Source organism: Crocodylus porosus, unplaced genomic scaffold (assembly GCF_001723895.1).
Source record: "Crocodylus porosus isolate Cpor-Errol unplaced genomic scaffold, CroPor_comp1, whole genome shotgun sequence".
In the NCBI taxonomy this organism is placed as follows: domain Eukaryota; kingdom Metazoa; phylum Chordata; order Crocodylia; family Crocodylidae; genus Crocodylus; species Crocodylus porosus.
The window spans coordinates 191,880,161-191,893,937 of NW_017728906.1; the positions used below are offsets into that span (position 1 = coordinate 191,880,161).

The following is a 13,777-nucleotide window of genomic DNA, read 5'->3' on the forward strand; positions in this document are numbered from 1 at the left end:
AATACAAAGGAAGGCTAGATAGACTAATAGCAGTTCTTAAAACATCTGTTTTATCATCATGAACTTCATAATGGAAAACAGCTTTTGGTTTTGAGGCTTGAAGCAGGTGAGGAATATACTGAACAACTTTTATAAAGGTATATAATCCCTGCAAATACCTTGTTCATTTAAGTGGGAGGAGGGAGAGTATAGCCCTGAAATGCTCCTTGTCTTAAGGAATATTTCTGTGCAACTTGCTATTAAGAGGGGGCCCTTTTATTTTATTTTATTTTTTTAAAAAGCTTGGCTTGAATGGGAAACCTCTTATCCTCCCCAAAACATTTCCTTCATTAAGAACCAGCTTCTCAATATGTTACTTCCCAAAGGGAAACTGGGACACTCAAACTGGGAAGTATCATGCCGGCACGCAGCAGTGATTTTCAGCCAGGGTGCCATGCTTGGGAATGCAAACATGTAAAGACCTACACATGATAAACTCCAAGGGAAATCTTTAGTGTTAAATACATTCAGACCTGTTCTGGTCTTTCCAAGTTCTTTGCAAGAGAAGAGTCTCTGTATTATTTTTCCACCGTCAAACAACGAGTGACAGTTAAGAATTGGCATTTTTTGAGGGGTGTCTTGTCTAACAAGGGGTGCCCGAGTCTAAAATGGTTAACCACGAGTGTATAGGGAAAGTTGACCTTTTCCCGAAAGTGCTTACTGTCTCCTGAAAACCTAATCAGAAAAGAAACTGAAGATTATTAAAAAGTTTTTACCAGAAATGAATGATATGCCTCATTTCATCCCATTGTATATAGAATGGTAGTTGCTCTCATGCGGTCTTTATAACAGCATGGTGAAATTAGGCTCTGAGCTCTATTACCACTTTTATTTATAGATTCTGATGTGACCTTGTGCAAGTTACTAATTTCTGTGCCTAATTTACCTACTATAAATGTGCATAAACTCCTTTTCAGTAGAGTTTTGTCAAGTTTGACTAATGCTTTTGTAAAAAATTGAGATTCTTAGATGAAGAATTCTGCGAATAATAGGGTGACAGACTCTTTAGAAATATGCTAGATAAACAAGAAAGCAAGTAATTCATAATAAATACAATTATCCAGTGATTTAAGCTGTTTATCCGCTTCTACAATCACAGTAAGCAGATTGTGATTTCTTCCAGTTTGTTTAATGAGAGATTCCCCCCCCGCCAACTTTTTTCTCTATAGATTGATTGCAAATATTCAGAATTCAAGCTGCATCGCTCAGGTCCAATCAGATGGATGAGTAATATATATCTCTGACTGCACAAGCATTTCAAATACAGATATTTTTGTGAGTAAATATAAAAAAAATGGCTTCTTGGGATATGTACAGGTACAAGATTTAAGCTGAATGTCTGTGCCAGTAAAATTTAGTAGCCTGAATGTTTCCATGCAAAGTACATTCACAAGTGAGATGATCATGACCGTAACAACAAACACCTCATGAATATTTATTAGTGGTTATTAGGTGTAATTAAACCTTTCACACTTCTTGCATGATTTGCCCAGTGGTAATACTATCTTAGTGCATTAGGACTAGAAATGCTGCTTGGCTTTCCTGACTAAACTTGTAGCATTACTTGGTGATACTTTAGGCGTAAGTTTGGACGGGGTGATCCTGCCTTGAGCTGGCTGGCCTCCTCGGGTCTTATCCAGCCCTCCTTTCCTAGGACTCCATGAGTTTACTAGATTTCTGTCCCACATGAAGTCCTGTTTTTTGTTTTGGTTTGTTTTTCTAGGTTTTTCCCCCCCAAAGTCTGTGCTTGTTCCAAGTTGGACCGAAAAATTCAAATATCAGACCCTTTTTTTGAACCAGGATGTTCGTTTTGTTGTTCCCTTAAATGTGTAATTTCCATTTATTGACTTGAGCCTACGCTGTCCGTTGGGTTCAGTTCAGTGCTGTTTTCAGGTGGCATGGTGCCTCATGAGAGTTGTAGTTGTGTGCTACTGGGTCCACCAGGAGACAATGGGCTGCATGATGGGAGATGTAGACTCTCCTGATCTCTCCTGGCGCCCCCTACTGTGTCAAGTGGGTGCCCTTGCACCCTTGTTCTCTCCTGCCATGTCTTTGATGACAAAAGTATTAAGGGAGGCTGCCTTTTACCCCCTTGAACACGATACCCCTTGGCGTACTCCCGCCGGTACCCCGTCTACCGATGATTCTGTGCACTCCTGCCACAGGGCTATGCGTGGCTCCTACCACCCCTTATACTACACCCCAAGCCTCTCAGATGTACCGGACGTTGTTAAAAGGAAGTTAGATGAGCACCTTGCCGGGGTCATCTGACCCCGGTGCTCTTTCCTGCCAAGGCAGGGGGTCGGACTAGATGATCTACCTAGGTCCCTTCCGACTCTAGCTACTATGAAACTATGAAACTATGAAGTCAGTTATTGGTGCCCATGCCTTCGCGGACACCCTCCGGGCTTATCTGCCACTCTCTATGTAATCGCCCTCCCTGGGGCTATACAGTCGCCCTTCCTGGGCTCTTATTCCTGCACGCCCTCCCTGGGGCTTATCTCGATATGGTCACCCTCCCCTGGGGCTTCTTATTCCTATACAATCGCCCTCCCTGGGGCTTATCCCGATACAATACAATTGCCCTCCCTGGGGCTTATCCCGATACAATACAGTCGCCCTCCCCTGGGGCTTCTACTCCTGTGTGCACCCTCCCTGGGGCTTCTCACAATTGGGGCTCAGGTGGCCGTAGCCATGCCTGGCCCCCCCAGACCCGCCTTCTCAGGTCGCTCACCCGCACTGGGGCTCCTCGCCCCGCATGACACTGCCCCATTGGGGCCGGGGTCTATGCATCCCCCAAAAACGCGGCACCCTCTCTGGCGCCAGGAACCCCCATGCTACTGGAGAGCTCCCATGAGGCCTCCTCCAACCCCTACAGCCTCACCCGGTCCTCCGGTATAATAACAAAACAGAAAAACTCCTACTCCTGGGCTACAACATAAACTCCATGCCAAACTGGCTATCCATCATTCCTCTCCCTACCAGGGTTTCCTCCACCCCGTACCGTCTCGCAGAACACTGCTCAGGCCATCAGGCTTCTCTGCTATGCCTACTCCCAGCAGAGCTCTCTCTTTCTCGGCTGCCAGAGGGAAACTTGCTGCTCGGCCTCTGCTTAGGCTGTTTATATAAGCCAGGCCCTGCCTCCTTCCGGTCAGCTGACCGACTGCGGTTGCCCTGGCAACTGGCACCTGTACCTTTCTTAGGAGCAGGCATTTCAGTGCCCTGCGACACACCTTCCCCCCCAAGTTCGAGTCTCATTAGGAGCGGGGTGCGTAAGTGCCCCGCGACATAGACCAGTGAGAGAGCCCTGATGTCAGGGACACTAATGGGCAGCCCGGTCTGGGCTAATTGCCTTGTGGGCCACATCTGCCCGGAGCTTTGACTGGTCCCAGCCTAGCTAATGACTGTAGCTAGCCTCTCTCTGGGCCTTATGTTTGGTTGCTGGTACAGCAGCTTCTCCACTTATCTCCATCTGTGGCAATGGAGGCCAGGCCAGCCAACCGTTTTTACCAAGATCTGCTTTGGTAAGCCTTTCTGTTACTGTGCTCCCTGGTTCTGCTGTTGGATCCCAGCTTGTGGATTTCTCCATTGGATCTAGTGTCCTGGCAGCTGACTCCCTGTCCCTGCCTCTGTTTTGAACTGTACCCCACGGTTGCCCCTTTGGATCTGGTAACTTGATACCTAAATCCTGACTCAGCCCATGTTTTAGGGGAAAGAGGAGCCAGGGGTCTAGTCCAAGTGGCCTAACAACCACTTGTGACCCGGTGCATTACACGTGACCCACTACAAAACATGGGCACAGGAAACACTTGAACAACAGCTTTCATTAGGCTGTGGAATGGGGTGGGCCACCCGGGCCACGGCTTGACTACTTTTAGCACATTAATTTGTATAACCCACAAGTGTGCAATTGTCATTGCAGTTAAAAATGTATAGCTGTTTTTTTTAACTGCACAGCTAGCTAAATTAATGTGCTAGAAGTTGGTCGGGCCATGGCCCGGGTGGCGCACCCCATTCCGCGGCCTGTGCATAAGAAGCGTGATGGCTTAAGAGAACACGCATGCATGTTAACCTGACCACAAAATAATTTTTTTTGTCTAGATTTTTCCCTGAAGGAAAATCAATTTTAAAAAAAATGAAATCTCAGTACAGCAAGAGGCAAAGATCTCTTCAGGTAATTTCTCTTATTGCACAAATTATGTAGTTGGAATAAAGTTAGACAAAGTTTTGACTGTAAGATGTTCTTCCTCGGGTCTGATCACAAGAAGCCAGGCACAACGAAGTGAAAAGTAGCAGCGGGCGGGGTGAGAGTACCGTCCAGGGGTAGCAGGCACACAGGGCTCTTTTACATGTGCAGGGAGCACATCCTGCCCCACTGCACTGGAAATCCAGTGCAGCCGAGAAGCCTCGATTAATCAAGTGTGCTGGATCGTGGAAGTTAACACGCTTTGGCAAACTCTAGCATCGTGTGGACCAGCGTCCCCATGCTGAAAAATGGCAGTGGGGCTCTTTGAACTAACGCTCTTTTGATGAACTTTAGTTCAAAGTGCCCTGCCGCAATTTTTCAGCATGGGGATGCTGATACATATGATGCTTGGGCACTTTTAATTAGCATGGCTCGCTAATTAAAGCACCCCCCCCCCATGCCTCCCAGAGAACATGTAAAAATGCCCACAATTAGCAGACGAAAAGAAGCTGATTGCTGGGAGATGGACCCCTATCTAAAAGGAAGAGTGTCATTCTCACCTTTCCTGCGTGGAAAGAATTCAGGAGTTAGGTAAAATCTATTGTGGCATTAAAAAGGATGCCAATGTTTAGCTTTTGGTTCTTAATACAGAAAAAAACCTGTTTGTTTGTTTTCTCAAAAACTGTATTTTTTTAAGTCACAAAAATATTTAGACATAAAATTCCCTACCATCTCTCTTAACTAACAGCATGTCAGAGCAATAGATTCAAAGTGGCTGGTTCTGAGAATTACAGGATATCTAAAGAGAGGCAGTAGCTTTCTTATTCTAATGTACTGTCAAGCAGATGTCTTCCTGGTTTCTCCTTTATGCTGAAGAGCTGGCCTGCATCCACATGTAGGGTTCTGACCATCGCTGTGTGCGGGGCCCAGATCCTGCCTTCTGCTCAGCTGCCTTCCTCTACCAAAAGCAGGTCCCTGTTGGGTAAAGGGAAACAGGAATGCAATATTGCTATAATAATCTCACACTGTAACAGGAGTGATCCTTTATGAAAAGGGCAAGCTCACATTAAAAATTCACAGCAGCATGCTCCACTCCTCCATTATAGGTAATTACAGAGGATTTTAAATATCTGATGGTAGTTGGCAGCATACAATACGCTGTCAGCAGCAGGCACTGATTTGTAATTTAATTATCATAAAACATCCACCTGTTCTTTTGTCAAATGAGGAGCAGCATTTCCGTGCATTTGTGTTTTTCCTTCCAGAAATGTGAATTAACCCTTGGAGAAAAGGCTGCTTGCCAGGGAGCTAGAGGTTTTCAAGTGTATTTTCCGGCCACTTCAGGCTACGCTGCTAGAGATGCATGAGGGTTTCCAGCTGTGAGGAGTGAGTCAGAACAGTCACCTGGTGTTACCTGGCATCTTGACCTGCTCTCTCTCTTTCCCAGAAATGCTCAGTTATCCCTGGCTTGCACCCATGACATGATGTTTTGACTGGGAACTAGCAGGAGAAGGTAATTCATATCAGAAGCCTTTAATCTCTCTAAATTGAGAGAGAGTAGGGTAGAAGGGAACCCACACAGACTAGGAACGAATAGCAATTTCCAGATGCATGGGGTAGGAGTGAATTGGCTAAATGAAGCATGCTCTTTGACGAACAAACTTTATGAACAAGACTTGTGGGGAGGGCAAAAAGCAGAAGGGGAAGGTGGGGATATGTTCTGTAAATGTTCCCACTAATTCACGGAGGAGGAATACACATGCCATCTGCATTCTAGTACTTCAGTGCGTAACGGAGTAAAATAGTCACTTCTGAAAATGAAACAAATGAAACTTGACAGAGTTACTTTGGTAAAACCAAGGAGTTGACACACAATAATCAGCCCTCTGCCACTATAAATTACTTGAACCTAGCATAGAATTACCTGGAAAAAATGTCTTGTGTGTATGTTGTGTGTTGTATCCTATGGTAGTTCATGCTACAGGGCAAACTTCTTCTCTGCCAGCTAAAATGCTAAAATAGCAGCTGTTATGGACAGCTGCCCTGGAATAACTGCTCATCTGTCCACTCTCAGTGCAATTTGCATCAGTGTACAAATTACCAGTGTAAATGTGTTGGGTGTAGTTGTTACCATGATTACATTATAGTGTAGAGAGAGATTCATGGAGTCATGGATTCATAGAAGTCAGGGGCTGGAAGGGATCTCACAGATCATCAGGTCCAGCCCCTTGCTCAAGGCGGGAAAGACAGCTGAGGTCAGATGACCCCAGCAAGGTGTGCACCCAGTCATCTTTTGAAGATCCTCAGGGCAGGTGACTGTACCACCTCTGGGGGAGGGTCTGTTGCAGACTCTGGACATGCGAACCAATATCTGAGATAAATTTAGCTAGCTTGTGTACCAGCAACTATCTGCCAGGGGGGCAATTTGGTATTTAACATAAGCTAATCTGCCCAAGGGAATGATTCTTGTTTATACTGTGGCTACTATGGCTGTGCGAAGCTTCGGTCCCTGATTCGATTTGGTGGAGATTTGGCCACCGACTTGGGCTGAATCTCAGAATCGAAACTGAAGCAGAGGATGCTTTAATCTCTCTAAATTGATCTGGAACCATTCAAATTGATGCAGAGAGATTCGGACAGATTCAACGATTCGGACGTAGGTACAGCTTTAAATGTTTTTTCTATAATTCGCTAGGTAGCAGGGGCTGTAAATGCTGTGGTGCTGGGACACGTGCAGTGTCCCATAGAAGCACGGGGTACTCCCCAGTGTGCTTGGCAGCAGACCCAGAAGTGGACTGGAAGCACTTCCAGGTTTGCTGCCAAGCAAGCTGGAGAGCCCCCCCGCACTCCTTTGGGACTCTCCATCTGCCCCACACCGCAGTGATAATGAGCCATGCCTGCTACCTCAATGTATGTAGAAAAAACGTTTCAAGCTGTGCCTGTGTCCGAATCGCTGATTAACAGCCGAATCAAATCAGGGACAGTGATCCGAATCAACAGATCAAATCGCTGTCCCCAATTTGAATCTGAATCCAAATTGTATAGGGCCCATTTCGCACAGCACTAATGGCTACCTTATACTGCTTAACTTATACAGACCAATTCAGGCTCAACATTAGGAAAAACGTACTCACAGTCAGGATGTCCAGACTGTGGAATAATAAGCTCCCTCCAGAGGTGGTGCAATCACCTACCCTGGAAATCTTCAAGAGGAGACTAGACAGTCACCTTGCTGGGGTCTCCTGATCCCGTTATCTTTCCTGCTTGGTGCAGGGGGGCTGGACCCAATGATCTTCCGAGATCCCTTCCAGCCTTACAATCTATGAATGAATCTATGCTCTTGCAATGCTAAAGAGTTTCCACATAGGCCTAGTTTCAAGCCACTTTCACTGCCAAGAAAGTGTAAATTAATTAGCACAGTGTAAATGAGAAGTCAATTTTAAGTTGTTTTTTGGAACTGCTATTCTGTTTCTGTTCTCTTGATATTAGTGTGGTCAGCATTCCCAAGGGAGACAAAATTACTCCTATTATATAGTCAGGTCTTAGAGTTTTGTCTAAGTCAATTGGTTATTGTGGGTTGTGTCTATGCCTGGACTACTTCTTTGCAAGGGTATGCATTAAAATTAGAGAATAATTGATTCCTTGGGGCTTAAGTAATCTGTGTGCCAAGACTTTACTGTGACATTAGTTGGAATACTCTCTGAGATGGCTTCTTGCCAACATATTGCTTTGGCTGATGCCAGTAGCTCTGTATGTTCATTACTTATATTATCTCAAAAGTGCATATGGAAGGAGGTACAGATATACCCCATAGAGGGAAAAGAGACTGAGATGTACTAGTTGTGCTTCTTGAAAATAATTGGCATGGGCTGAGTCCTTTCCATATGTAACAGCAAGGTTTGTGAACTGGGAATAATGATCTAAAGGAAATGTGTGGATTGAAGTGTGCACCTGAATTTGCCTTTCATTAGACTGTAGGCGTGGTGCAGCACATCTTCTTTGTAAAGTTATTTTGAATAGACATAATGAGCTTACTACTGTCTATCATGTTAAAATGAAAGTGAAATGATGATGTTTCCCAATGGAGAATGCATAAAATGTTTTTTTTAACAAGATCCTCCCCAAATCCTGGAACTCCTGCGAAACTATAACTTGCTGAATTCTCTGATTAGCTTTCTAATTGTATAAGGAGTCCCTCATCCACTCCTGAGTTGAGGATAAGCACATGTAGTAAAGTGTCAAGACTACAACTATGTGACTCCAGCTACTGAGCTCATAGGAACCTGGTAGATGTCTCGCTAGTTCTAAACAAAATGTATGCATTGGATGTAGTCCAAGCCTCATGGGGTTTTTCCTTCGTTAGTCAGACACCAATAAAACAAAGCTCAGTCTGAGTTTTCTCCTAAGTTAATTATTTCTAGGTTTTTTCCAGTACTATCCTGTAACTAATAGGAACCACTAGGTTTGACCCTATTGTGAGAGTCTTATGGCTGTTCCTTTTTTCAACCCCCACATTACTATCTATTTATATTGCTCCCGTCTTCTGATTTTGATTGAAAGAATAGCCATATTTAAGAGTAAGGATGATCATCTGGCTAAAGGATAAAAAAATACAGGGTTAACAGAATTTTGGAGGGCTAGTAGTGTTATCTAATATCTCTTTGTTACAATAGTAGTACACATGCATTTATTTTTATGGTCTTTTATTACTGCTGTTGTATTTTTTTCCTTAGAAATATCGCTATCAAGATGAGGATGCTGCACATGATCATACTTTACCTCGTTTAACCCATGAAGTGAGAGGCCCTGAACTTGTTCATGTGTCAGAAAAGAACTTATCTCAGATAGAAAATGTCCATGGATATGTCTTGCAGTCTCACATTTCTCCTTTGAAGGTGAGTCAGATGAAGATAATTTATGGTTTTGATCCCAAAGCTGGTGATATCCCATGCCTCTTAGAAAAGTAATTTCTGAGACTGACTGTGACTGAGACAGATTTTAAAGGTTTTGTTGTTATTATAGGCTATTGTTTAACTATCTCGGTTTTATATTAGTTGAGAGCATGAGGGAAAACTCGGTCTTGGTGAGTAATCTTCTGGAGGAAAGGCACGTTTGAAATGCAAGCTCTGACACTGCATGGTGCTGTCTGGGATAGTAAAATTGTTCTCTCATGGATTACCTTTGGTCCCAAGGTAGAAGAAATATTGAGTAATAAAAGAAGTTCATACAGGAAACTAAGATCTTCCATGTGACAGTAATTTCTTTGTCTCAGGGTAAAGTTACATGTTACACTTGTGCCATACTAAGAGGACTTAAAATATGAGTGTCTGCATGGTAAAGCTTGTTAGTTCATGCTAAGTGCCCCCTAAGCATCTCAAAGTTATGCTACTTTGGCTAGAGACAGACATTCAAAAAGCCTAAGTTTGAATTGATTCAATCTTTTCAGGTTAGTTTATCTGCAGAGATTGTACCAATTTGCAAGTGGACAGGCATCCACTTTTCATTCCGGAAATACAGGCACATGCCTGCAGTGGCTCAAGCCAGAAGTCAGGGGGCACTAGAGCAGCCCTCTTTTGCCTTCCAAAGGGAAGCTGAGCTGAGGTGGAGGGGATGGGGGCTGTCAGGCCTAAGTATAACCGAGGAGGGGTTTAAAGCCCTCCTCGGCCTGCAGGGTTGAGAGGGTGTGGGAAGAAGAAACATGGCCAGACCCCTGTGGTGGGGGAGAAAGAGGAGTGGGGAGAGCCCTGATTGCCAGAGTGGCTCTCTATCAGCTGGGAGCAATCAGGCACACAGGTCCTCTGCCTGGCCCCAGAGGGGGGCTCTTCCCCCTCCTCCTCCCCACGGTGCTGTAGGGGCTCTGAGTGGTACTAGAGGGGAACTCTTTCCCCTTCTCCCTTTCCCCTCCTGCCCACCATGACGGGGTGGGGAGGGGGGCTCTTGGGTAGTGCTGCCTGGCTCTAGAGTCCCCATCTTACCCCTTGTCCTTCTCTCTCTCCCCTGCTAGTGTGAGGCGGGAGGGGGGCTCTGTGAGGTGCCGTGCTGGAGGGAGACTCTTCCCCCTCTTTCCCTCCTGCCCACGACCGCAGGCCATGGAGTGGGGGCTCTATGCGGAAACTGAGACCTGTCAGTGAGAGCTGCCTGGCCCAGTGCACACAGGTGGTGGCTGGCCAGGCAGCGGACTATGCAGGCTGGCTCAGACCACGGGGACTTGTATGTCTACAGCCAGGCCCTGCAGCGGGCAGGTGCCAGGCTCCGGGCACGCCAGTGTCTCCAAGCTGGCCCAGGTATCCCACTACCCAGCCAGCTGTCACCCATGCACGCCAGGCCAGGGTGCTCTCACTGACAGGGTTCAGCTTCCCTGTCACTCAGTTACAGCACTGAGGAAAGCCTTGCCCCCACAGCCGAGGCCAGCCCCATCATGTGGTTGCCTTGGCCGGGACTGACTGGAGCCAGCTCAGGCCATGGGAGTGGGGCCTTCCACAGTGGCTGCTGCTCAGTGACAGCCTCTCCCCACACCCAGGCTGGGATGGGATGGACATCTGGGCTGGGAGGGGAAGAGGGGGAATTGTCCCCCTCCAGCACCGAACAGAGCCCCCCTCCCTGCCCCATGGTGGTGGTGTGGGGGAAAAGGGGAGCTTCTCTTCCCCAACTGCAGTTCCCAGGTGGAAGGGGGGAAATTAACCCCCTCCCTGCCCCCTTAGCCTTAGTGGGGCCATGCTGGGATGGCTGTGGTCCCTGCCAGTGGGACAGGGAAGGGAGCGGGGAATAACCCCCATCCTGGACACCCTAACAGAGGCTGCTGCCCCTCCCCATCCCCTCACTGCAGCAGGGGCAGGGGACATGGCCCCATTAAGGTGAAGGGGGAAGGGAGAGGGTTAATTCCTCCCTCCATCTCTTCTGCTCCTGGGGACAGCAGCTGGGGTCTGCCTGGCCAGCGTCTGCCTCCACCACTCACCCACAGACAGGCAGACCCCGGGAGAGGAAGGAGGGAATAATTAACCCCCTCCTTGCCCACTCTGCTTTAATGGGGCCATGCTGGAGCATATCTGGCCACGCCCCCACCCCTGCTTGGCCTAGAGAGCAGAGAGATGGGGCCAGTCCTGCTCTCTAGAGCAAAGAGCACAGCACAGCCCAGCCCAGGGCAGCAGAGCTCATGAACCAGAATCCTACAGCATTCAAGCATGCTCTGCTGCCCTGGCTGAATCTGGGGGGGGCACCTGCAGAAGCCACCCACAGCGGTGGCTCTGTCAGGGGGGCACCAGCCCTGCTGATAGCATCAGTGTCGGCCATTGGGGGGGGGCACCAGCCCCATTGTGGGGGCCACGTGAACCCCCATGCACCCCCTACCAGTCGCCTATTCTCTGGTTTAATGTAAACCAGGAAGGGGTCTGGGACAGAAGTTGCATAAACTGGTTTGACCCAAATCAATTAAATCTGATACTACATTCAGTCAGATTTATCTTAAACCAGTTTTGGCCATTTTGAAACTGGTTTATGTACACTGAACTTACATTCTGTTACAGGTTTAAACCAGTTTCTGATCACTTAAACCAGTTTATATGTCACTTCTATCCCTAGCCTTTAGGTGAGGGTTAGCTATAGGCCATGCTAGATAGCTCACGTAGGGTAACTTCTTCAGCCTGCTCCATAGAGATAAAATGAGCAATTTGCAGTCCTTCAGTATCCCAGGAACCACTGTTCCCAACCCTTTCCCTCAATACGCCACCTAGAGCAGGGATAGGACCTAGGTATTCTGGCTCCTAGCCATATCCTCTGTTTGTTAGTCCCCCAGTGGTAAATCAGAGCTGTGCAGGCGAGAAACAGCATTAACCTTTAATGGGTTCACATCATGTTCTAACTTTTAACACCACTTAACATTTGACAAATTTAGTAAGGTCTAAGTATAATGTGTAACTTCATCCTTAGTTTGAATCTTTTATTGGCCTAGCACTTGTTCCTGTCCATGCCTCTCTCATCACTTTTGTGACACAAACAGTAAGTTGCAAGCATTCCAAATGTGTAAGAACATGTGTACTGTGTGTGTGCATGTGTGCACATGTGTGCAAACACTCTCTTGTTCTTTCTTTTACATGCATGCACACGTGCACACGCATGCACTCATGCATGCACACATGCGTCCATTCACACTGATGCTTTGCCTGGTGTTCTGTTATTTTCACATATGATTATGCTAGAGCTGCTCACTTAAGGTGGGCTTACCTTGTTCCCTTTGGTATTCCAAAAGAAACCCATCTGATTATACTTACTTTTTCAACAGAGGTAGAAAGAGGTGGAAAGTTGTCTGCATTTTAAAAACCACTTTCAACCTATTATCTTTGCTTAAAAAATTCTCTAGTATTTGCTTGGGGAATTAAGTTAGTTGCTTTCCTAGTGGCTATTGTTTTCTGCTAGGATTGGTAGTGGTCAGAACCATAAATAAAAATTGGAAGTTCATTAGGCTGAGATGATGGGAGTCTGGAAGATTCATTACAGGTAATGACCTAGCATTTTATGTGCAATAAATGAGTTTGGTCCTCCACGGTACTCTACAGGTATGGATTGGGAGGGGGCCACGTTGCCCAGCCTTGTTGTTAGAGTGTTTACAGAATGGTGTTGGGTCCAAGGCTCTTTTTCTTCTTTAGGGTGAATATGTTCAGGTGAGGGTTTGGCTTTTAGTGAGGGTTTGGCTTTTTGAGCCAATTGTTTAGCCTCTGGGCTGGGGAAGGTGCTGTTATTGTGTATTGTGTATGAATTAAACAAGTTGTGAGGCAGTCCTTCTGATGGGCATTGCTCTCTCTTGCAGAAGTCACCAAAACCTAGCAAAGTAGCAATGTCTCCCTGTTCAGCCTTTGTGCATTTTGTTGGTAAGTGCAGATGCTTACAACTGATTGTGTGCATAGAAAGCAGTACAGAAGTGTGCTGGAGAGAGGAGACACCTTGGAACTGCAGGGTTCTGGCTTATGGAGGTATTAGGGTTGTGTTTTCCTCTAAGAAAGATAAAGAAAAAGGTTTCAGCTCAGAGATGGAGATTTGTCTGCAGCGCTGCTTGACCCAAGCTGATGAAGGGGTTTTGGTGATAGGAAGGTTTGGTGAAATCACAGATTCATAGAAATGTAGAGCTGGAAGGGACCCTCAGAGCTCACCTAGTCCAGTTCCCTGCCAGAGGCAGGAAGTGGGGTGGTAGAAGAGAGGCTTTCCAAGCCTCATGTTTGAGGTTTCCATCAGAGTAGTGAAAAACTGCTCCTCTACTCTCTTGGGGTATGTACATGCAATCTCAATGCCCAATTCTGAAGGTCTGCAGAGGGCTTAAATAGCCCCAAAAATGACGTGCACAATCTAAGTCAGTTAACTCAAAGAGGTGCACCATTTAGACAGAGGTTGGGCTAGCTCAATCTAAGAAAGGGGTTAACCTGATCTTGCTGGCAGATGTTCACAGTGCACCCAGCTGTTGCAAAAAGCGGTTCGTTTCTTTGGAGGCCCGCAAAAATCACAGACACACAAACATCAGCCGGCCCAAAAGGATGTATTTGTTTGCAAACAAGGTCAGAGTGG

At 46.4% G+C, this 13,777-nt stretch overlaps 1 protein-coding gene across 2 annotated transcripts in view; it reads left to right on the top strand.

Annotated features, from left to right (window-relative positions):
- The window catches only part of DLG2 (discs large MAGUK scaffold protein 2), a 1,592,593-nt gene that overhangs the window by 733,074 nt on the left and 845,742 nt on the right, over positions 1 to 13,777 (top strand). For both annotated transcript variants that reach the window (XM_019530402.1, XM_019530399.1), the window contains one exon: positions 8,959 to 9,120. In XM_019530402.1, coding sequence (XP_019385947.1) covers positions 8,959 to 9,120 — 162 coding nt within the window. The remainder of the gene's footprint in view (positions 1 to 8,958; positions 9,121 to 13,777) is intronic.